Raw genomic sequence first — 26246 nt, 5'->3', positions numbered from 1 at the left:
TCGACCGATTGTTCAATGCCACGCATGCAATCTGTGGGGTCACTTCGCCCGAGAGTGTACAACAGCGAACACACCGAAGTTGTTATGCAGATGGTGTGGCCCTGGTGATCATGAAGATGCTAGGTGTCCGAAGTCGGGAGTAAACTTGATCACCGTCGGGACGAACGAAGAAGAGGTTTTGGCCATCACACGGCAGCAAGTGAAAGTGTACCTCGATCGGCGGAAGAAAAGAAGAGACTGGAGGAAGCATGGGTAGAGATCCAGAAAGCAACATAGGCAAAAACGGCACAACTGAAGGACATGCCGAGTACTTCCGTACGAAACTGCGCAGAACAGAACATTGTACGGCAAATTTTGCAAGCCGAGATACCCGTCAGGATAAGTGATCTGTTGCTCACTATGCCTCAGCTTCGATCGGCACTCACAAACATCGTTCTTGCTGCTAAACTACCAGGAGAACATGGAAGGAAGCAGGAAAATGGAGCAAGTGCAACGGACAAAAAGGAGAAGGAAAGTGGCGCAAGTGCAGAAAATCCGATGTTGTTAACCCTCTCATCCGGACGCCATCCAGCAGTCATCGAAATGGGAATTCTCGGGAGTGTATTGACGGAAACAATTGTGGATGGAGGGTCTGGTGTCAATGTGTTGCCCGAAGACACTTGGAAAAAGTTGGGACAGCCGACATTATGGCCGCCTACATTCCAGCTGCTAACGGCCGATCAACATGGAATCAAGCCATTGGGAGTCCTGACAACACAACCAGTGATGATTGGAACACAGCCATTCCTGTTGGACTTTGTTGTAATCCCACTGAAGCGGAGAGGATATGATGCCATTCTGGGCCGGGGGTGGCTGATACAAGCCAAGGCAAAGCACGATTGGAAGAAAAATACTTTATCACTCGAAAGCAAAGGCCGGAAGTATGTCATCGATCTGCACACTCAGATGGTTGGAGAAGAAGCTCTATCATCGGATTCTGAAGGAGAAGACGATGATAGGAGGCAGATTATGGAACCTGATCAGGAGGGAGTCCTACGATTGGAAGGAGAGGACGATCTGGATTCAGTAAATGGTCTTTACCATTGGTAGATAGAGGATTACGAGCTCTTTTCGAGTTGTAATATGCTAAGGATTGACGAAGGTAAGAAAGAAGAAGGAAATGAATGTCCGAAGGAACACAGAGAAGCCAAAGGAGGAAATGATTGTCTGAAGAAACACAGAGAAGCTGACGGAGGAAATGAATGTTTGAAGGAACACGGAGAAGCCGAGGAAGAAATGAATGTTCGAAGCAACACAGAGAAGCCGAAGAAGGAAACGCGGATATGACTGAAGCTGAAGGACAGAACATATAGTACGAACCCAAAAGAAGGAAAGATTCTACTGTACGACTGCGCAGGAAGAAAGTATTATGTCAAACCACAGATATAGCAGAAAGGCACGGACGACAAGGAAGACACACGATACGGTCTGCACAGGCAACAAAGAGGAAGGTTTCAATAAAAGTTGTAGCAGTACAGAGTGAAAGTGTTATTGACGGACAGAAGGGGCAGCTGATGGAGTCCATAGTACGGAGCTTCAGGAACAAACTAGGCGATATGGAGATGACACAGAACAGGCGTAGCAGGTTTCAACCAGGAGAGTTGGCATTGAGATATGATGGACGGAATGAGATCAACCCAGGCAAGTTCAGAGTTAAGTGGGTCCGACCATATCAAATTCGGGAAGTGGGTGACAATGGAGCAGTAAAACAATGGATGCTAGACGGAAAGGAAGTTGCCGACACAGTGAATAGGTCGAAGTTGAATATCTGCCATGAAAGAAGTAACGCACCTCCATGGATGAACAACTGAGAGAAGAAGACTGTAAGTACTATACATATGTAAATATTGTACATAGTTGAAAAAAAAAAAAAAAAAAAGTGAAGTAAAGCACCGTACGAGTTCTGGAAAGTACCGTACGGTCCCATATTTGGAGGAGACAGCACCGTACGGGGTTTTCGTTTGAAGGGAAAAGGAAGTAAGTACGGTTTTTTTCATATCTGAAGGAGGGCGTACGGTTTTCCAGACAATCCAAATTGCAGTACGATTTTTTAAGAATTATGGTTTTTAAAGCCAACGTATGGATTTCATGTTTGGAGTATGGATTTCATTGCCACCGTACGGATTTCATTGCTAACGTACAAATTTCACTGCCAGAGTACGGATTTCATTGCCACCGTACGTATTTCATTGCTACCGTACGGATTTCACAGTAAAGGGGCACTGTACGATTTCCACAAACATCGTACAGATTTCACAGTAAAAAGGACTGCCGTACGGTTTTCAATGTTTGAAGGATGGTGTACGGCTTTCTAGATAAATTAATTGTACGGGTTCTCAAGAGGCTGCTGTACGGATTTTTGGAGGAAGATACCGTATGGCTTGTTATAAGCTTGTGTTTCGTACGGATTTTCAAGCAAATATATTAAGCATACAGATTTTAGAGCCATTTTTCTGTACGGATTTTTAAAGGAAAGCAGCGTACGAAAATTGCAGTTGGGAATGCGAGGTGATTGTACGGATTTTTCAAGCATATCATGTGTACGGATTTGGATTGCAAGATTATAGATTTTGAAGAGTGGGGTTTTGGTGTACGACTTCTACTTGCTATTTGGTAGCACAGAAGGGTGACAGGAGGTTTTCTAAAAAAAAAAAAAAAAAACGCTGACAAATCAAGAATGCTCAAAATGAGGATTAGACGATGCCACAGGGTAAAGGAAGAACCAACGGTTGCCAGAAAGAGTGTAGAATTGGCAGAAAATGACAGAAATGGTGTGTTTCGTGCAGTTTTGTGTGAGTTTCAGAGTGTTAATTTGGTCTTGGCGGTGCCCCCTAGACCCCCAGTCGTTGCGGATATCAGTAGTGGGAGTATGACCAGTTGAAAAGACATGGAGCTGCGGCAGGCATGGAGTGTCTATGTATCAGAGGCACTGAGAGTAAGTGTTGGCTGTGAGGCTGTCTTGGTGGATGCGTAGAGAGCTTGGGAGGAGTTGATCATCCAGTTGGAGGCAGTGCAACGACACTTGGTTCAGTGTGCTCGGAATTGGAAGGCAGAAAGCGGCACAGGTGGCTATCAGGGTCAGATGTCAGATGGGCTAAGGTGACGATGTTGAAGACCAATTAGTCAGTCAATGTATTTTGGTTGTTGATTTGTCTCAGAGATTTTGTAATAGTCATCAGGAGACGACTTTTCTTTTTGGGGGGGATGATGTCGTCGGTAGAAATTGTGTATCGGTCGACGGGTTCCTTCGGAAAGGAAACTGTGTATTGGCCGATGGGTCCCTTCGGAAAGGAAACTGTGTATCGGCCAATGGGTCCCTTCGGAAAGGAAATTGTGTATCAGCCGACGGGTCCCTCCGGAAAGGAAATTGTGTATTAGCCGACGGGTCCCTTCGGAAAAGTTCTTGTTATGTAGCTGACGGGTAAATAGTTATGTAGCGACATGTTGTATGTGGCCGACGGACTCCTTTGGGAAAGTTCTTCGGAAAGTATTTATAACCCCTTCGGGAAGCATTGTATTCAGGGGATCATCAGATCATATCTTATCATAAAAGCATAATGTACTATTGGTATATGCAAATAATAATAAGAGTTCTGCTGTTTGCTGTTCGGTGTTCGTGTCTATTTCCTGTGTGCGTTGCTTAATTAATCCATACGGTAAACACCATGTCAATATAAAATTGCCAATCCAAGGTATAAGGAAATCTCAACATTCCCATAGAAGACCATGAATCCAATCCTCCAATTTAATAGTTTCCTAATCCGTGAGAATGAACAAATGCTGATCCAAAGGCAGTGAAATCCCGATCCATTTCTCGTATCCTTATCGAGCCCAACATTCCATTATTGTGAGTTAAAGCCTGTCCAATGGTCCACGATGGTGTTAGTCTTCCTATGCAATACCAAGTTCTCAATCCATTAATGCCTATCTTTTGCATTATCGTGATTATTTGATTTTGACAATCTGAAATGAACGATTATGACAATGTTGAATTGAATTTTGATGCTCTTGTTTATGCCAATAATGCTAGACGCTTTGATTGGTGATGGCTATGGGGTATTTTCATGTAGATGTTCCAAGATATATTGGTGAACATGAAAATACAAGTAGATACCTCCAAAGGGATCAAGAGTGCCATTTGGTTGAAGACTCAAGATTGATGAAAGCTACAAGAGTAGTAGAATCAATTACTCTGACAACAAAGGCATTTTAACATCCCTACTCACAAGCAAATGTACCCATGGAACAAGCTCATGGAACATTTTCAGACTTATGGGAAATACAAGATAGCAATGGAGGATTGAAACATTCAAGGAGAAATAATCAAGATCTGTTTTATTGTAAAAGAAATGGCAAATTTCCAAACGTCAAATCAGATGTAATAATGAAAAGTCAAAATTATATTTCTAGTACCTATTGTCTCATTCTCGACACATTGGGAAGCCTGCCGTTTTTGTCTTGTAGTGCGGTTAGGTATACTCCTTTCATCATCTTGTGGGAGAAGGTAAGATTCGAGAATATTATTTTTAATGTCTCGATGTTTTTAAAAGACAAATGTAAGCCCTTGGTGTTGAGTTAATCTCCACTATTGATTTTGTATGCCTTATCTATGAAAGGCAATGCCGTAATTTTTTTTAAAGTTAGTAGTGAATAGTGAACAAATTAGCAGGGGTAGTTTCTGTAGCAGTAGGAATTGATAAAAAAAATGTTGTAATCAGCATTTGGAGTTAATGCAATTGAAGCATTCAAGTTATGGTTTCTTTTTTGTGTTCTTCCAGTGGATACATGGTTTTCAATACCTCAATGTTGCTTTCAGCTCAGTGACTTTGGTGGTGAAATATGAAGATACGTGATGGGTTTTTGATTTATAGCATTTCTTTCTTGTTGATTTGAGTTACAATGTATGGTTCATCTGAACCCAGTTGCAGCATTAGGTCATTTGTGAATGCATGTTTGAGTTGCCCCAATATTGGGTACTTGAATGCATGTTTACAATCTGAAATTTTTTCCTTTCCTTCGCAGATTGCCTATATGTTTGGTGTTGTGAGTAGTTTGATTAAGCTGAAATCAGTTTATGGTATCTATCTGTCTAAAGCATCACTCATTATAGTCATTGCCCATAGGATTTAGATCCTAGTCAGCCCATTGAATCCTTTATCCATTTTGCTATTTATTTTGGAGCATTTTTAGTAGAAAAGTGAAGTGCTACCAAAGCTTTGGAAACTGAACATGTTTGGACAACAGGAGAATATGATGTCCTACAATTATTTGACTTTTATAGAATTTGAAGTTTTGTCATTAGGGAAGCCTATAAGAAAAATTCTTTATTTCGAGAAAGTTACATTTGTAGTCCAGGCTCACTTGTGTAAGTCTCGTTGGGAATTACCAACAATATCACATCATCAACTGAGGATATTTGAGTGAAGTCAAGACTTAACATAGATAACTTTGGGGTCACTCACTTGATCAAGCACATTAGCATTTGAGATTTCCTTTCAACAGGAGAGGATAGGATATATTTTGTATATTTTATTTTGTGTTGGTGGTTTGCAAATGTCCTCATCAACAGGTGGTTATGTGGTTTGAAGTGACAAGCACATGATTATGCTAGGGGGAAGAAGGGGTGAAATAGTATAATAACAAAATTTTACTTTTCAACACTTAAATTAATCACAATAGCAATAGTATAAAACTTAATAACCACAAATGCAATACTTACCAAGTAGAAACACAAGAATTACACATAGTTAATGTGGAAACCCTTGTATAATGTCCCAATTTTCTGGGCCTCGACTCTTAGAGAATTAGCCTATTTCCTGACATCATAGGCTAATGGAGTTGTTCAGAGGGTTCAATTGGCAGAGCCAGAGACCTATTTCCCCTTCAGTGGTCAGGGATGTTCAACATATCTCTTTGTTTGAGTCAGATTGACATGCTTAGTATGTGTCTATTTGAGGAGAGGGTTTCTATCTTTAGTAGGGTGCCTGAACAATTTGGTGGCAATGTTGAGATTTGGTATTGATGACTGGAACAGTTATTCAGAGACTTACTATTTAGAATAAGTCATTCTTGTGGAGTTGCTATATCTAGTAGGGGTACCCAGACTCATTGTCTGTGCAGTGATTTATTCACTTTTTGTTTGGCACAGTTTTGAGGGTCTCACTATTTATAGTAAGTCAATTTTAGCTAGTTGCGACTTTTGGAGGGCACTTAGTTTTTTAGACATGGATAGTGAGTATATGCATTATGAATTAAGCATTTGATTTTATTAGTGATTATTAATTAAGTGACGCTTAATTAATAATTACACTAGCTTATTATTAAGTGCTAAGTTCATTAAATGGTTATTTAATAAAGTGTATTATGGCCCCTAAGTCTTGGAAGGAAAGATAGTTGAATATCATATTTCAAACTCTAAAAAAGCAAAGACACTAAAAAAGAAGCTTCATATTATCTTAAGTGATTGATTGGGTCGTTTAATGGAGCTTCATAGTATAAGTTATTTATTAAGGCTATCTTAAAGAATAACTTCATCATTATGTTGTTATAATTTGAAGGTGTTTTCAAGAAGCCTTTTAAGTGAAAAGTGTCTTCATGAAGCTTTTCGCTTGGGAGTTATTTATTCAAAAAATTAAATTGAAAGCTTCTAATTGAAAAATGTGTTGATGAAGGCTCTCTAGTGAAAAGTGTGTAAGAGAAGCTACTTGCTTTTGGTGTCTTGAAAAAGTTATCTTTTATTATTATAAAAACAATGCAGCGTGAGAAAACAATTCATTCTATGACATTTGATTTTATTCATTTTGTGAATTTTGTTGAGGGTTTCTACATGGGATTTCTGTGGGGACTAACTCCTCTCTCTACTGTTACACTTTGAGCCATTGAAAGTCATGGTGAATTGTGTTAAATCTGTTTCTGATTATCAATCAAATTGTTGCTGTTTTATAACAATTTGATCATTGCTAAGTCTAAGAATTGGCGGTCAAATAAGAGGGATATATTTACTGCTGAAGCTGAGATTTGTGGGAGATATCTGATCTATTCTTGGGCGTCCAACAGTTCTGATTTACTGTTGTTTTCCTAACCGCTGGAGGTCAAAAATTGGGACTGTTATTGTCCTATTTGGGCAGCTTTTGGCTCACCGTTGGAGTGATCAGATTGGGGTTGATTCCCAATCGTCTATACCTTGGAGAATAATGCCATTGCTGGCTTGTTTGTGGGCTGCATTCACCATGGTTGAGAAGCATGGGGTCTCAGCTGTTGGCGAGCTGTTATAATCACCTGCAATAGCATTCTTGGGACAGTGTTGGAAGTCTAAAGGGCAGCAAACTTCCTAATACTGGCTGAGTTTGCAAATACTGTGTGGCATTTCACATTGCAGATAACCAGGTTCTTCATTGTTTGATAAACTGGTCATATAATTGCAATTCCTTTATACTGCAATTGAAATCCGAGGTCTCAGCATTTTAAGTTGTTAGTTGAAAATAGTTTGGGATTGAAACAAGGAGTTACGTTGCACAATAACTGTTTGATGAAATGCCAAGTTGTAGTTTTGTATTTCAGTTACTGAATCACTAGTATGCATGCCAAATGATTGTAGAAATGCCTAGTGGTTGTAGGTGCTCATTGGGATGTGTGGCAAGTGTTTGTCTTTATGTCTATTAGCTGTAATAGTTAATTTCAGTCATGTATATGTTTGCCAAAGGTCTGAAACATCTAGTACATCATTTTTTTAACAATGCTGTATTGTCAGAAGCATTCAGTAGCTTCATTTGCAGCCTACGAACTTAAAGAAGGCAAACAAAGAATTCATAACAGTGGTCTCAAGTTGTATGCTAAATGTTTGATAATATTCCTTGAGTTTCATAACAAGAGACTGTGATCAGATTTACAAGGGATTTTATACCGATGGGGTATATATGTCGGTCGGGTTGGATGTTGCAGGCATGCAACTTGATTTGTTTTTGTATATGCGAATTCTGTGGAATTCTGCTATTGTTTGCCATTTGGGCTACTTGGTTTGTGCACTTTCGGTGGGTTTCAATCCTACCCTATTCTGCTTATTGGATTACTTTTCTTGGGTCTGGCAAACCAGAGCATCATCCTTGTTTGCAAATATAATTTCTATTTGACATATCTCTGTGTTCTTCTTGTGTTTTGTGGCGAATATTATTTGTATATTTTGTTTGGTGACAAATAAGGAAGGCATACTTTATTTTGCAACTATACATCAGATTGTTTTGACATTGTTGCGGGGTCTGAAGGTGCCAGGCTCGTGCCGTCCTTAACATCGTATGCTGATTCCATCCCAAGCACCATTTGGTCTCCATTCTATCTGCAGTGCATCCTTCCAGCATATCACCCTTCCCTATTGTAAGACCTGATTGCACACCACACACTTGCTCATGATTACTATATGAACCTGTTGGACACCATATATCTAACACCGTACTACAACCAGTGGCATATATCCACCATACAACTGCTTCTTCTGGCTACCCCCACTTGACGTACAGTCACCACCTGTCATATAAACTTCATTGCCACCATACAGACACTCCTCCATTGACACTGTACTAACGTTATTCATTGCCATACCCATATGGTTAGTGAATCTGACCTCTAGTAGTACGGAATTTTGTACTAATAGGTGTATCTGGGGGCCAAGAAGGGTCTTTCTTCAAGGATCGTTAGAAAGGAGCATTACACTTGAGCTGCAAACAAGTACCTCAATTGGATGTCACTCTTGGTAATCTTTACAAATATCAAATCTGATCAGAATTGCCTTAATGACAATCTCACCAAAATTTGCAAATAAGTTCAAGTGTGAACTCTATACGAATTCACATAGTTGAAGGAACGGGGGATCATCCAAACTTTCCTTATCCAAGTATTTTTCGTCCTTGGAAAACCAATCACCATTTCTAACAACAATGGAGAAGTATCCCAAAAGCATAATCTCATAACATGCTCTAGAAAGGAGAGTACACCCTGTTTACAGAGCCTCTTTAGGTGGTTGAAACACATTTGGAAGCAATGTGGGGTCAAAGTTACTTTTATTTTGTTTTCTCTCCAAAAGAAGCTTTATGTTATAATTTAAAATTGACATGATAATAAAGTTACTTTTTAAACTTAAACTCCCCCATTGCTTCAAAAAGGAATTTTCATTAAAATAATGATAATTTGACACACAAGGTCCCTAGTTTATGTGTACAAGATATAAAACTTCTCATCTCAGCTCCAATGAGCTATAACACCAAGCTTCTCACTAGACAATTTTTAATAAAATAGCAACCTTAGTAAATTTAAAAAATTATAGCTAATAGTACACCCAACTTGCAAAATCCATTGAAAAGCATCAGAATCGAAATCTAACTGTACATGGGTGATCTTGATGATGAAAGATGATAAACAAGGTTGATTGGGTGACTTTTTAAAAATAGATGCTCCCTCCAAGATTCTTGGAGCCCAAACTCAAAGTCCAAAACAACATCTGAAAGCTTCCTTTAACTCCTCTAAACCAACTGAGCTCATTGGGAAAATGGAAGCACCCCAAGACTCATGCTGACACAAACTTAGAATGCCAACAACAACTGCACTACTAGAAGACCCCAAAATGGGGACATTACAATGGGCTTAAATGAAAAAGATTGACAACATTCATCAACTTCAACATAGACAAGGATTAGTAACTTGCTTTGATACCTTGAAGGAAACACGAGCAAGAAAATGAAATAGAAATCCAAGTGTGTATAGATGTTACCAAATTAAAGAGCCACTTAAGAGCAATCACCTAAAGCTTTTGAAAGGGGAAAATGAAGGAAAAACTCCTTATGTATTATGAATGAAAGCAAATTCGAGAGAGAGAGAGAGAGGGGGGAGGAAGCTCATTACAATGATATCAAAAAGTGAAAAATGAGAGGAGAATCATCTCTTAAATAGAGATGAAGAGTTAAAAAAGTAACTTCCTTTTTTATGAATACCACCATTCACAAAATGTGTGCAATTTGTCACCATTCTTATAAGGAGGATAAATTAATATTCCTTAGTAAAGGAAAGAAATGACTTGTCATCACATTTACAAGAGGACAAATTACATGTAAGGATTTCAGAGGAGTATGCCAAACTAAATACAAATAAAGAAACCTAAGTCAAGTAAAGGTTAAACATTCTAACAACAATCAATCACATGGAGTGATGAACTAGTTGAAGCATTTGTGAAGATCAAGGAAGCTCATAAGGAAGTGCTAGTCTTGTATGTCAAGATTATTTTAAACCATTCCCAAATCTTCTCATTTGTTTCATCTCATGCACTTTTTGTTGTACTACTCCGAAAGATCATGGATGGATATGAGCATCCTATACATCTTGTTATGTGTTTACAAGGTGCTAAATTTAAGTCAATGGAAAAACATGATCATATATTTTTTAAGCCATAAATAATAATAGGACATATCTAGTAACTGTAAAGAACATTATACACATGATGCATATAGTACTACTACTAACAAACACTTGATTAGCATGAAGCCTTAGGTAAGAAATCCAAATGGATTAGTAAGATCCAAAAATATCACATGGAGGTAGAAACTTCATAGTTGGTTAGAGGTCAAGAAATGCAAACGTAGGAGTTGAAGAGAATGAGACAAATTTTGACTGTGGATAGATTTGTTGCCAATCAAAAGGATGATCCATGGTATAAATAAACTTTTTACCCAAAAAAAAGACGAGTTGTCCCCTTGGAATGAATGATAAACTTTAGTCAAACTCGCAAGTTGCAATCTAAAAGATGTGTTAGTACACAATGAATTGGCGTGGAAAATCCCAATGGTCTACTTCTGAAATGCTTAAATTAAGAACAACCCAACAAGGTGATAGATGAATTACATAAAGGCATTGGTGGTGGACATGTCAGGGTCGAGATCACTATATTCAAGGTCATTGAGCAAGATACTGGTTGCCTAGCTTTTTCAATGGTATAATTTTGAACTAGTTTCATATTATATCCTATCTATGCTTGCATACTCAATCTTTACTTAAACCATTTACTTTTTGTCTGGTATTATAGGATTAAGCATAGTTATAGGACTCAGCTAGTCTTAAGGCAAGACTACCTCCTCGAGGCTAAGGGCCTTGTGTCTCGTATTGGTCCTAGTCCTAGGCAAGTCTTCATGGACTCACTGAGTCCAAAGACTCTCCAGACTCGTTGAGTCCTATTGGCTTGAATCTATGTTAGCCAACATGTAAAAAGTGAAAAAACCAAATTTTTAATGGTTTTTACTTTCTTCTTTTGGTATGTATTGCATTTCTAAGACCTAAAAAGGCCATTCTATCTCTTGCAAACACAAACAATAGTGAAAGAAGAGTATTGGTGTCTTAGGAGATAGATTTGCAAATCGGTTGACTCTAATATATTGGTTGATTGTTGGTGCCACTTTGTAGCTTGCACCTAAGCATTGAGAGGAGTTAAAAGAAGCATTTGGTGGAGGCTTCTATAAACTTGAGTGGCATATCCATTTTTAGAGGATTATAAGGATGAGTATGACAATGAGGAGGACGATCATGATGAGCATGTCACCGAGATTCAACCTCAGAAATAGTGAGAGAGGATGGCTCTAGGGTCTTCCATGACCTATCTTAGGCATACTCATAGGAGGACATAGGCTGCTATGAGCCTTTATTTTGATATATGTTGTGAACTTTTGATTCTATGGATTGCATATTCCATGGACATTGTAGACATTTGACAGTGACACTATATTTCTATTATGTTATTTAGCTTAACCATAAGTAATTTCCTTTAAAATATGCATTTATACTTATGAAGTTATGTAATCTATGCAAAGTTGTGTATGTGTGCAAAGTAGCTTCAATCTATCATAATTATTATGTATTTGATGGTAATTGGCTAAATAATGCATGAAAAAATCTTCAAGTCCTTACTTTCATAGGTTTTTAATTACCGAGTCTAGACATCGAGTCCAAGTTCGAGCCCGATTTGGGATTGTTGAGTCCGAGGCTTGTAACACTAGGATTAAGACACCCGTTATGATTATAGTCAACCTTGAGGTTTCTTGTAACAAACAAACTTTCTAGTCTAGAAAGATAGAGCTATAATTTGAATTAAAGCAGATATAAAAGCAATACTTCAAACCAAATTACCGAAGTGAACATCTTTAATTCCATTTCATGTGAAATTCACTGAAATAACAACCAACTGAAATAACTGATTTGTATAATAATTACAAAAGAAACTTAAATCATTACGATCAATTCTATGATATTTAATAATTACAAGAGAAAATAATGCATAGTAAAGAATGGAAGAGGAACATACATAATCTAACTGAAAGGTCTCATAATTGTTGTGCAAGCCTCGGCTTTTGGATAAGAGGAGAAGCATTAGCTTAGGCTTAACCTCCCAACCATGGATCTTATCAATCCCCACGCAATCATTTAACAAGAAAGGCCCTCCCTACCCTGGGGCTAGGCTTGGGGCACTATTAGTCCAGCCATCTGAGCTATCCCAGTGTTTAGAATGTCTGCTCAGTAATAGACGAACATCTCTGATTAACTTGTGCCACCGACATCATGTGATCTATAGAGGCAGGCATGCCTTTAACAACCTTGGCCAAGGTTTTAGGTGGGTTTATAATACCCGATCACCACCGCTCGACTTGACAACAGGGTAAGTAGGTTGGACATGCATGAGCTTATTGGATAGTTCTTAAAGTTTAAGTTGTCATATCAAATTTGATTCTTGTTCCTTTTTTTTGCAGAACATCCTTTTTTACCTCTTCACCCTCTTTCTTTGTGATCCAGCCAAAGTGAGTCTTTGGTGGCTGTTCATTAATGAAATTCTTCCATTAACAGTTCATTTGCTGAAACTCAGCTACTGTAAAGATGATAATTTATTATTGGTATGAAGCCGTCCTTGTGACTCAAGGACTTCTCTAGTGAAAATCAGAGGATTATATTTCAAAAATAAAGGACAAGTTGATTCAAGAATGAGAACATATACATTGCATATTCGTTCTGTTTCAAATTCGAACAGGTCAGATTACATGGTAAGTTTGATCGAATGAATTGTTCATTATTCATCTTTTTATTTCACAGTCATGCATTGAGGAATTAACATTGGCAAACTTAAAACCAACTTGTATCTAGATTTCGGATGCATATATACTAGATAAGAAAATAAAAGTATCCACATAACCTGATTAATGATGGAATGAATTCGGGTAGTCCCGATTGGTTGACTCTCAATGATTGGGATAGCCAAGGCGAATGGCTGATACAGAGTCCCTCGTAATAAAAAATAGCAAGCTCGGTTTCACATTCAATATCGGGAGCCGAATGGAAGGAGTAAAAACATGAAAAGAGAGAAAGTGAGCAGTATCGATGTTAAGTTGAAAGGAATGCAGTCAAAAATATATGTTTAGGCAAGAGACAAAGCTTGAACTGAAGTCGTGGGTCAAGATGGCAGTTATAAACAAGATCATTAGCTTCTTGGTTCACTGATTCCAAAAGAAAGAAATATCGCCAAGTGTACTCATCATCCCTCACAGAGACTTATAATTTAAGTATAGAATTTGAAGGACTCTTAATAAAAGAAGAATATATATATATATATATATATAATTTTCTAATGATGTCATCATACTGTTATTGTGTCCAAGGTCATACCTATTAGGATACACATCTATCTTCGTGATAATTCAGAGAATTTATTTTATCTTCATATCCTCCCGATGTATATGCATATACACACACATATATACATATGTTAATAGAGACGAGCTTGGATAGTTTAATACCATGGTGGCATCATACTTTTATACATTTGTGCATATATATATAATGAAATGATGAGGATGCCAACATAAATCATCAAAGGTATGAATTTTGATTATGTTTAAATATTTAAATGTTTTATATGTTGTCCAAGTAGCTCATGCGTGTCCAATGTATGTACCCTATTATGCAGTTGCTAGGTCCTTACCAAGGTAGTTAGAGGTCATACTATCGATCGTATAAATTGACTAAGGTAGTGCCCCATTCCATTCCGTAGATCCTATTAAACAATGCTTTCTTCCTTTCATCTGCTCCTGCAACCACCCATGCAACATTTTCCACAATAATAACAAGTTCTCCATGATAAATCTATACAAACATATAACACAGATAGATGTAAAGAAAATAGTTATCTACCATCATTCAATAAACAAGCAATTGCTAACTACCATCATCAATATATGACAAGTAACGGCTAACTACCATCATCAACAAGCAGTTATACATAATAATTGATAACAACCAAATTCATATGAAACAATGGTTAAATATAACTACCCTTTTGACATGAACAAGGAAAAACAATAGTTTTTAAGTAATCATCTCAATGACTATAATTAATTTTTAAAAAGGTCAAAATTTTGGGATGTCACATTTCTTCCTCATCTTTATGGTGATAATTTTCTCAGTTTAAGTTGTATCAGTTTCATTTATGCATTAAATGAATTCTATGGCTTTATAGTATTGTTTTGGTACTTCTCCTTGGCTCCTAGGGAGTTGAATAAAAAAATCTTGCCTATTATTTTTAGTTTCATACATGATTACAAAACTACAAACGGCTATAATAAGAAAGAAAAGAACTATCTTATATACTCTATTTTTAATTGTCACTTTATACAAAAACACTACAGATAATGTTGTTCTATGTATCGCTCCAACTTTTACAGAATTAATTTTCTTAATACTTCTTGGAGCTAAACTTGTTTCATGATTACATATCAAGAAATTGGATAATGGTTCTCATATGTAGGGTTTTATTGCATCTGTAAAATTCTCAGCTTTTTATTATTTGTAGCTTATTGAATTGAATTATTTTCAATTTTATATAATTGGAATTGATTTTATGATATAATGATGCAGTTTGAAAAGACCACCTTTATGGAATTCATTATGTGTACATCTAGGAAATGCCATCGTGGCTTGGATTGACATACTTGTATCAAAACGTAGATTTAGGTAAGATTTATTACTTTTTCTTTTTTAGTCCCTTTAAACATATGATGTCTATTTTTCTAGAGAAGGCAATATTTCTTGACTGTTTGTATGTGCAAGTGAATCTAAGAGATCAAATTTCTAGGAGAAGCTTGATGATGGTTAGTTTAAAAATAAAATTGAACTTTTCAAAAATAGTAAATGTATCTGTTCTATTCATACCTTGCCTTTATTTGCTTTAAAGATATTATTATTGAGTGTATGTTTTCCTCAACAATCATTCCAGTCTTGCAGCAATTGACGTAGACTGCAAATGAATGTATCTATTCACTCAAAATCACCTAACTCTTGCACCTGCCTTGTGCCACTGATATAAAACACCACCAGATTTGGATTTTTTATTTTAAAATTTTGAAATTTCTAACCATCCATTTTCTGGAGATTTGAATATGTTGTATTCATGAAACCCCAGTGGTTTATGTCATGAGAACACCTCATAGACACAAATGTTTGAATGCATATAAGTTTTTTTTTAACAGAAAAAAGCTAGGATTTCTACTCATTTTAAATAAAGCTCCCATACAATACTTGATAGGATTTACAGCTATATTACTACACACTTCCCATATTTGACAATATCTGTTGTCTATCAAATGATTACGGATTTGCATTTAAAATATAAATAAAAAAATATTTGTAGAATCAATATGGTTGCCTTTATAATATATGGTGCAAAAGAAATAAATACAGAAACAAAGGGCCGAGCCGAGATAGTGGTACATCTTTAAATTGGGATTTTTATGTTATCCATCTTGGTGTAGAAAGCATTTTATCCAAGATTCAAACCATTTATTCACTGTTTACTTTTGAAGTATGTCAGATTGCTGTGAAACTAGAAGCCTTATATTGGAACATGTCATTTCCAGGGTTATCTTCATTCAAGATACCCAAAAGGATGTTGAAACTAAAATGAATTGCATACCTACTCTTATAGTTTTTGTTAAGTGGATGGAAAAATGAAAGGGAAAAGGAATAGAAGAAAAGAAGCTACACACTAGAGATGGCAAAAAAAGTTTTGAAAGGCGCATTGACAAATAAAAAGGATGGGTCAAACTAGATTAAGGGAGTTATCTGCTCATGCCAAAAGGGAAAGATCTCATGAGATTATCAAGATGATTATATATAGTCCAAAAATCAAAGGGAGGACTCAATGCCAAAGAAGATGGGGTAAGGAGACCAAAAATGATTGGAGGATTCAAAAGATGAAAACAATACCATCACCAAAAAAAATGCAAGTGTCAATACAAGATCCAAACACGTCTCTCGTAAAATGTCCTAAGTTTGAGAAGCATTGATTGGATGGTGTTAGGAGCATGAAGGGTTTCAAAACTCTATTTGAAGTTCACCTAACGTCCATGGCTGATGGTCTTGTAGCATTAATGACACTACTAGGTGGAAAAGAAACTGATGACATTTGCTTGAATATGAATATGGAACACTGAGTAGGATTGAGATATGACAAGAGTGTGCTACATCTGTTTACCATATGGGGTAAATGAATTAATGCATACAGACAATGAAACAAGAATATGTAACAGCATTACTCCTTTTTATTATTCACATATGCCAAAGACATTACATTATGCTTATGATGATCATTACAACCATGATCCAAAGTCGTACATATACCATCCCAAAGAACCTTCATGTCGTCTGTAAATATTGAGTAGCCGACAGGTTGATGTCGTCGGTAATTGTCAGGTGGCTGACGGGCCCTTTCGGGAAGGTAATTTTTATGTAGCCGACGGACCCCTTCGGGAAGGTTCTTCGGGATGATATATGTACGACTTTGGATCATGGTTGTAATGATCATCATAAGCATAATGTAATGTCTCTGGCATATGCAAATAATAAAAAGGAGTAGTGTTGTTACATGTTCTTGTTTCATTGTTTGTATGTATGAATTAATGCATACAAACAATGAAACAAGAACATGTAACAGCACTACTCCTTTTTATTATTCGCATATGCCAGAGACATTACATTATGCTTATGATGATCATTACAACCATGATCCAAAGTCATACATATATCATCCCGAAGAACCTTCCCGAAGGGGTCCGTCGGCTACCTAATATTTACCAACGATATACTTCCTGTCAGCTACACAATATTTACTGATGACAACATCTTGTTAGAGGTGAGATGCCATGCCTAAGTGTAGAGATAGTACATGCAAAAGTATGTCGTAAGGTCTCTTTCTCACACATAGTCAGCTTTGCTTACCGTTAGCCTATTCTTGTGTTCCTGTAAGTTGTCTAGTGATGTTTAGGGGACTCATTGTTCCGTGGAGAGGTTAGGAATTTTGTTCCGGTGATTTTCGGCAACAATGAATTTTTTAGTATATTTTATTTTTAATGAGGGCTATTTTGGCACTTGCCATCCACCTTACCTTTAGTGTTCAATTTTCCAGTGGTTTTTGAAAACAATGAAATTTTTAGTATATTCTACTTTTTGTAAGTTCTATTTTTAGCACTTGTCATCCATCTTACCTTTAGTTTTGCTTAAGTGAGGAGAACTGATTTCTTTTTCAATGCCTTGACAAATTTTTAGTAAGGTGGGGAATTAAGTATTCTATGCTTCTAGATTTGATTGTGTAAGAATTTCTTGATGATGGATCAGGTAGTGTGACCCCAAATGTTGATGTTCAAAAAATTCTTGTACAATCAAATCCACAAGCATATAATAGATAGCTAAATGCATTGTGGAAATTTGTTAGCACTAAAAGGTGGGATTTCATTTTCAATATTTTCAATTACATATTTTAAAACTGACTTTTTAATATTTAACATGCGTTAAATATTTCATAAAACTAAATCCCCTAGTTAGATGCCTAGGCTATGGGGACAAAAGTAATTTTTAAGAAAGCTTTTATGAGGACCTTTTCAAAGGAATAAAATTTCAAAATCTTGAAACTCCCCAATTTTTCCCTCCAGTATTGGAGTTTGAGGCTCTCATTCTTGTATTCAACTTTTGTATACAGAGAGATGTTGGAATGAGCTCTTGGGTTATTCCAGATGTTGTTGAGAATGAAAAAGATTTTTTGTCTTGCTGGTTTTAGGGGTGATAGACCCCCCCTAGCTGGTTCCGTTGTCCTGCATTTTGTCACCACAAAATGTTGGTAACAACACAAATTTTTTCAAGATAGTTTCACGTTTCTGTAAAGTTGAATTTGATATTCAATTGCTTAATGTTGATCGATCGATCCATTTCAATTCATATTTCAAATCATTTTACTGAAGGCCTTTGTCAAGTCTTTTTCGTTATGCTTTTTGTCAAGCCTTTGCTTGATTTTTGAAGTCTTCATCGTCCTTTTTTTTGCTTTTGTGTTTGCGCTTGTTGGTTTTTAGTCCTTTGGTTTTGTTCATGTCATGCCTTTCGCTTTTCCCTTTGATTCGGTCTAATCTAGAGTTCAATTAGAGTTGTTAGTCAAGAGATATGACCATTTTAGTGCCTCAAAAGTGGACCTTTTTGGTGCAACAGCACGGATTAAAAATATGATGTTATATTTTTAATTTGACTTTCACTTTTTGATAAATATAACTTAAATTCACTTTTTGTTATGCTTTTAAGTTACTTTAACTTCAAATTTTTAAGTTAAAGTGACTATAGTGCACTTTATGTTATAATTTTAAGTTGAGTTATTTTTTAATTTTTCACTTAAAGTAACTATATAACTATATAGTTCTAGTTTAATTTTTTATTTTAAAATCAAATGCTAATTCAAATGTTACTTCTTAAATGATGTTTATATGTTATATTTTTTAATATAATATATAAATACTGTTTATGAACCATTTAGTAACATTTTTATAAATTTAAGTGAGTTAAATGATTTTAAGTTACCAAAAGTGGACATTTTATATGCAATTATATGTAAAATCCATCAAAAGTGGACAATTTATATGTCACTATATATAAAGTTCAATTTGGGGGACCTTTTGGAAAATGGAAAGCCAACCAGCAAATGGATTAAATAAAAGATGGTTTTTTGATGGGCTACGACCGACACTAAAGAAAAAGATGAAAATTGTACCTCCAACATTGTACATAGATGCGTATAATCAGGCGATGGATTTGGAGAGTGAGCAGAAAATGAGCAAAAAGAAGCACAAATCGTCAAACTCAGAGAATTCATCTTTCAAAAGTAGCAGTAGTGACGAAGAATCAAGTAAGAAGGTTCAAGTGTTGTAGAAGGATATGTTACGGATGGAGTTCAAAAATTTGAAAAAGAATCCTGACTCGGTGAAAGGGGAATTGTGGTGTACAAATTGTAAGGAGGGCCACACAAAGGGCTTCTACCCAAAAAAACAATTTTGCTGTATTTGCCAGATTGCGGGACATTCCACCAAGGAATGCCCGTTCAATATGAAGACAAAAGGACACCAGCAAGTGTTATTGACGCAATAAGTGTCCACTGCAGGAGTAGGAACGAACACAAACAATGAGGCAACCTCAAGAGGATACCGTAACAATAACCAGCGTGAATGAGATGGTAGTAATAATAATAATAACAATGGAGGCCGAAGTCAGATACAGTAAAACTCAAGTGGACGGCCGATGATACAATGTCGTGCATGCAACCTTTGGGGGCACTTCGCCAGAGATTGTACCATGAAGGAAACACCACAACTATTGTGTAGATGGTGTGGTTTGGGAGACCACAAGGATTCAAAATGCACTAAGTAAGAGGTGAACTTGTTAAGCATCGGAATATGTGATGAGGAGATACTAGCCATCACCCGCGAACAAGCAAAGAAGGCAATGTACTCAGATGTAGAGGATGAAAAGAAGAGGTTGCAGCAAGCATGAACGGAGTTGGAAAAACAAATGGAAACGAAAAAATTACAAACAGAAGATACTGCCGACACCTCGAAGAGGAACTTGGCAGAACAAAATATTATAAGGTAGGTAATGCAAATGGAAGTTACTATGAAACTTAATGACCTTAGAATGTCTAGTTACGAATAGCGATACTGAACATGACACCACTCCCGAAAGCAACGAAAGAGACAGGAAAGGATGGCAGCAGAGTGACTGCAGCAGACTCAATGCTACTGACACTCACTACGGGAAGACATCCTGTAGTAGTGGAGATGAGTATCCTGGGAACTGTACTCACGGACACAATCGTTGATGGAGGGTCACGAGTAAATGTACTACTAGAGGATATATGGAAAAAGTTGGGACAGCCTACGTTATGGCCACCTACATTTTAATTACTCACTACCGATCAACACGGGATTAAGCCCTTAGGGACCCTAATGGCACAGCCTGTAACTATCGGCAGACAACCATTCCTGTTGGATTTTGTAGTCATACTGTTAAAAAGACAAGGGTACGACGCCATCCTCGGACGGGACTAGCTGGTACAGGTGAAGGTGAAACATGATTGGAAGCGGAATACTCTGTCCATGGAAGACGGAGGCCTGAGATTTATAATCAACCTGTACACACAGATGGTAGGTGAGGAGGCAGTGTCATCGGATTCCGAAAGCGACGAGCGGAAGAAAAGAATGGAACTTGATGAAGGAGTATTGAGATTAGGAGGGTCAAATGATGATGACCCGGATTCGTTGAACAACTTATTCCATTGGCAGATGGACTATGAGCTCTTTCCTAGCTGCAACATGTTAGGAGTCGAGAGGGAAAAGAAGGGAATGAGTTTCCAAAGGAGTATAGTCAAGTGAAGGAGGGAGAAGCATATGTAGATGAAAAGCCAATGCATACGTTTAGTGATGACAAACCTATAAAGTACGAAGAGCCTACTGTAAAAACAACGAACTTAGGAGATGAAGCCAATCCAAAAAATATCTTTGTGGGAGATGACTAGAATCTAGTCTTGAAGGCAACAACGTTCAAAATATTTATGGAGTATAAGGACGTGTTCGCATGGACGTATAACGATTTGAAAGGAGTATTGCTAGAGTTATGTGTCCATCGGATATTGTTGATAAAAGGTGCAGTGCCTGTACGGAAGCGGTCGTACCGGATGAACAAAAATTATGTCGCACGGGTCACGAATGAGATCAACCGGATGCTGGAAGTAGGAATTATTTTTAAGGTGCAGATGAGTGAGTGGGTATCACCGATTGTGATATCTTTGAAGGACACCGCCTAGATAAGAATATGCATAGACTTTAGATGCCGAAATGCTATAACGATTAAAGATCCATTCCTGATACCATTCACCGACAACATTCTAGAAGAAGTTGCAGGGCATGAAATTTATTCATTCATGACTGGGTTCTTTGGATACAACCAGATATCCATCGCCAAAAAAGATAGGCTGAAAACAACATTCATAGTGGAAGATGGAGTATATGCCTATAATAGGATGTCGTTCGGACTGTGTAATGCTTTGGCAACGTTCTAGAGAATTATATTACACATATTTGATAAAATGTCTGTTGGGAACTTTAAGGCATTCTTGGATGATTGATCAATTTTTAGCGCGGAGGATAAGCATATAACAACACTTAGAGAATGCATGGAGAGATGTAGATGGGCGAGATTGGCACTGAATCCGAAGAAGTGCAGGTTCATGGTGCCATAATGGAAGCTATTACGACAAAGTCTACAAAGCAGGATTAAAGATGGATCCTAACAAAATCCGTGTAATTTTGGATATGCCACCATCGACGGATGTATCTGAGGTAAAATCATTCCTCGGACATATTGAATACTACCAAAGGTTCATCAAGAACTTTGTGAAAATATCCTACCCACTAGACAAACTAACTTGCAAGGGGGAACCTTATAAATGGGAAGCGGACTAGAATGAAGCTTTTGATGGACTGAAAACGAGGTTGGCCGCAACACCGATCGTGGCTTATCCGAACTGGGATAAGGAGTTTATGTTCATGTTGATGCATCGAACTACACCATTGGAGCAACACTGGCATAGACAGGTGACCATGGACTAGATCATCTAGTATACTTTGCAAGTAGACTGTTTTCTGAAGCAGAGAAAAATTATAGTACGACAGAACAAGCAGCACTCGGAATGGTGTACGTAGTACAAAAATTCAGGCATTATTTATTGGTGACACCATTCGTATTTTATGTGGATCATCCAATGTTGTTATACCTTGTGAACAAGCCAATAATCCAGGGAAGGATAAGCAAGTGGTTGTTACTATAGCAGGAATTCACATTCAAAATTGTGGTACGGCCTGGAAAAAGTCATGCGAGTGTGGACCATTTATCGAGGATTAAATCAGGAGAACTGGCAAAAGGAGTTAATGAGAATTTTCCAGATGCACAACTCTTCCAGATTGCCATACTACCATCCTGGTACACTCGTATCAAAGAATATCTTTCTACGGGCCAATTTCCTAGGGAGATGCCGCTGAACGAGAGAAGGAAATTGGTGCTGAGTCGAACATTTCAGTTGATCAATGGGTTACTATAAAAAATGGGACCCGACTAGATTTTAAGGCGATGCGTTCTGGAGGAGGAAACCGAAGGTGTTGAAGGAAGCGCATGAAGGACCAGCAGGAGGATAGATGGGGCCAGATACAATTGTGCGAGAGATACTTTTGGCAGGTTTTTGTGGCCAACCATGCACAACAACACCAAGGAGTGGGTCGTTGCCTGCAATACATGTCAAAGAGTTGGAGAATCACTGAAGAGAGACTTCATGCCTTTGAATCTTTCACATGCACAGGAGTTATTGGAAATATGGGAGTTGGACTTTGTCGGACACCTCAGGGTAAGTAAACCTAGAAGATGCAAGTACATCGTGGTAGCGACGGAGTACCTTACCAAGTGGCTAGAAGTACGGGCCCTACTGGACAACTCTGCGGTAAGCATAGCTAAATTTATTTACGAGTAAATCATTACAAGGTACAGGATTCCGCTGCAGTTGACAAGTGACCTTGGGGGACACTTTGTGAATCTCATTATATGCCTATTGACCATAGCATTCAAGATTTACCATTCCCTATCAAGCCTGTACAACCCGAGAGCCAATGGATAAACAAAAGCTACGAATAAGATCCTAGTTGTGGTGATTTATAAATCCTGCGTAGTCGAAGGAGAGGATTGGGAAGAAAAGTTATTGTCAGCATTGTGGGCATACCACACTTACACAAAGTAACTATAGGACACTCCGTTTCAGTTAATGTATGGGCAGGAGGTTGTATCGAGTTTAAGAATCACGATTGAAAATAAGTTAGGAGATATGAAAAGTCTAAGGGAGCATTTGTATAATTTAAATAAATTGGATGAGCAATGATTGCAGGAACAATGGGCCACGAAAGTTACACAGAACAGCCGTAAAGCATGGCATGACAAGCATTTAAAATTGAATAGATTTCAACCAGGACAATTAGTATTGAAGTATAATGGGTGTAACGAGATTAGACTAGGAAAGTTCAAAGTGAAGTGGGTAGGACCATACAAGATCCGTGAAGTTGGCGATAATGGGGCAATCAAATTATGGACGCTTGACAGGAAGGAAGTGGCTGATGCAGTGAAAGGATCGAAGCTAAAACTCTATCATGAAAAAAATAACGTGCCTTTGCGAACAAACACTTCAGAGACAGTATAAAAGGGAATAAAAAGCAATAATGTATATATGTAAAATAAGTAAGTGTAAATAATGTATAAGTAAAAAAAAAAAGTTTTTTAGTATGACCATTTAGGAGAAAACAAACTAGTAAATACTAAAGTGAAAAATCACAACATGCTAATAGAACAATGAGATAAAGTCAAGGAAAAGTACCGTACAATTAGTAAGATTAGGAAAAGGTATTGTACGACCAGCAAATGGAAAGAAAATGATACCATACGACCATCACTTGGAGGGAAGAATATACCGTACGATCATCACTGGAAGGAAAGGCATATCGTATGGATATATAAGAAGCATTTGGCATTGTACGGTCTTTATAAAAATAGGGTGCGGAGGAAGCCAGAAGAGATCACCGTACGAACGAAGGGAAGCATGAGAAGTTGATATTGTACGGACGTGAAGGCAAGCCAAGATGGAAAGACCATTGTATGACATGGTATGGGGTTGGTAGATGTCTTATGGCCCGTATAGACGAGCAAAAAGAAGAAAAGGTTGGTCTAAAGGAAAATTTATAGTATCGTACAGCTATCGTATGACCATCAACTAGTAGGAGAGCAAAATACAAAGTCAGTGGTATTACTGTACGGGCCAATCATAGAAAACACAAAGGGAATAATACTGTACGCCGTACAGATGACACATGGAGAGGGTGCCATGGAGTGGTGTCGTACACCGAGGGGTTTCTAGGTGGAGGTCATAAACACATCGCATGACCTTACGGTCAAAAGTTGCCGAGCGTGAAATAGAAAGAAGCTACAAATGCTACTGTATGGTGTATGAACATAGCATTGAGGTCTAAATCCTTTTATTTCATAAGTGAAGAGGGGCCAACATACATTTCAGAGGCATAGAAGCCATCTAGTCATACAGTCTTGGGAGGAGAAATAGTACACTCGTACAATAGATAGAGCATTGGAAAGAGCAGTTGTACAAGAAGCATTAGATAGAGGAGTCGTACAGATCTATATGGATGCCATCAGAAGCAAAAGGAAACTTCGAAATAAGTTGTGTATGGAGGCAACTAACCTAACCGTTTTGTCTTCTTCAAGAAAAATGACAAATAGGTGACAGTTATACTTTCAGCCGATAAAAGGGCTTGGAAAAAGAAATTGGAAGAAGATTCAGTAACAACTGCAACCATGAATAGGAATGTAAAGACTTTGCCATCCAGAGTACGTGTTGCAGGAGGCACAAGTATAGGACCAAGAAAAAAGAAAGGGGAGTAAACAACACAGCCAATTGCGATGGATAATCCCACAATGCAAAATGTTTCATTTTAAGGGTTGAATGGAGCAGAATGTAGGAAGTTGTGGCAGGAGACACCTGATAACCATCCAGTGAAGGTCAGCATTCGAAAGGCACTGGTTGAATGGGTTATACCATAGTTTGCAAACTCAAACTCAGAGAGGACTCGGCAAGCCCAAAATTTTCAACTCGGAAAAAACTTGGCATATACTCGACAAAATCTTGGGGAAAACTCGGCAACTTAGAAAGTACAAAAATTTAAAATCTCTTAAAGAAACATTTTTTTTTTGTAGAATACAATTAAAAAATGTATTAAATTAGTAATTGACATTTCAATAGAGAAATATGTAGTTTTATAGCATTGAAATGATGTGAAAAATGCATCTATTCCAATGTTTTCCCTGCATCAACATTTTTACCTACATTTTTTTACATCTATAAATATGTGCGAGTTAAACTCAAGTATACTCGCCTAGCAAAAAAAATTGGGAGTACTCGGCAACTCTGCAAGTACTCGGAGAGTTTGCAAACTATGGGTTATACAAATGCCTCTATCTTGTATTCAAGATTATGAAGGGTTTTTGCACACAATGATAGAAACGTACGATAGGTTCTCTCGAACCAGTACGTTTTCTTATCTTGGATGCAACTTGGTAATATCATTCAGACCGACAGACTTCACAGGGGTGTTTGGAATGCCTAGTCATGCACAAGGGGGAAGAAAATCGACAACAAACCAAAAAAGTTGAGTCGAATGGTAAATACCGCAACTGATACAGTTGGTATGTGGGGATTTGACATAGACAGAGCATGAAGTTCTCACGGACATGTCGAAGGGTAGAGGATTGAAGAAGTCCAATGTACAGGAAGGGCACTAGCGTTGTCTTATGGATGTAGTAAAAAGTCGCTGCACAGGATCTAGTCGCGCTTCAGACATTTCATTCCCATAGGTGGCAATGATGATGTGATCAAGCTTTTTCTCGTTCAAGTTGTCATGAATTCTCCTTTGTAGATTGGCATATTCTAGAGTGTCTGACACTTTGAAAACCTTCTTGATGGTGTTTGGATGTAAACTTGGAATAACTTTCCATCAACACCTTTAACTTTTTTTTTCAAAGAAAAGTTCTTGGCGCATTGCCACACAAAGTCAGGTTCTCAAACAATCATTGGGAAAATGGAAATGAATTACCACTTCTTTGAGAACTAAAGCACGTATTCTTGACAAGATGTCATGTTCTTTATAGAAATTCTAGCATATCTTGACTTGGTGCAAGATGAAAGTTTTTAATGGGATTGAATCCATCATTGGAAGATATGGATT

At 37.5% G+C, this 26246-nt stretch overlaps 1 protein-coding gene across 4 annotated transcripts in view; it reads left to right on the top strand.

The window, feature by feature from the left end:
* LOC149567062 (uncharacterized) overlaps positions 1 to 26246 on the top strand; it is a 185951-nt gene that overhangs the window by 122708 nt on the left and 36997 nt on the right. For 3 of the 4 annotated variants that reach the window (XM_089820283.1, XM_089820281.1, XM_089820282.1), the window contains one exon: positions 14971 to 15066. The exons of the other annotated variant lie outside the window; for it this stretch is intronic. In XM_089820283.1, the coding sequence (XP_089676409.1) occupies positions 14971 to 15066 (96 nt within the window). The remainder of the gene's footprint in view (positions 1 to 14970; positions 15067 to 26246) is intronic. 4 annotated transcript variants of the gene reach the window in all.

Source organism: Cupressus sempervirens, chromosome 3 (assembly GCF_028749045.1).
Source record: "Cupressus sempervirens isolate cs-2001-9-10 chromosome 3, ASM2874904v1, whole genome shotgun sequence".
NCBI classification, from domain to species: Eukaryota; Viridiplantae; Streptophyta; class Pinopsida; order Cupressales; family Cupressaceae; genus Cupressus; species Cupressus sempervirens.
Note: the sequence above shows the minus strand (reverse complement) of the source record. Positions and strands in the feature narration are given on the sequence as shown.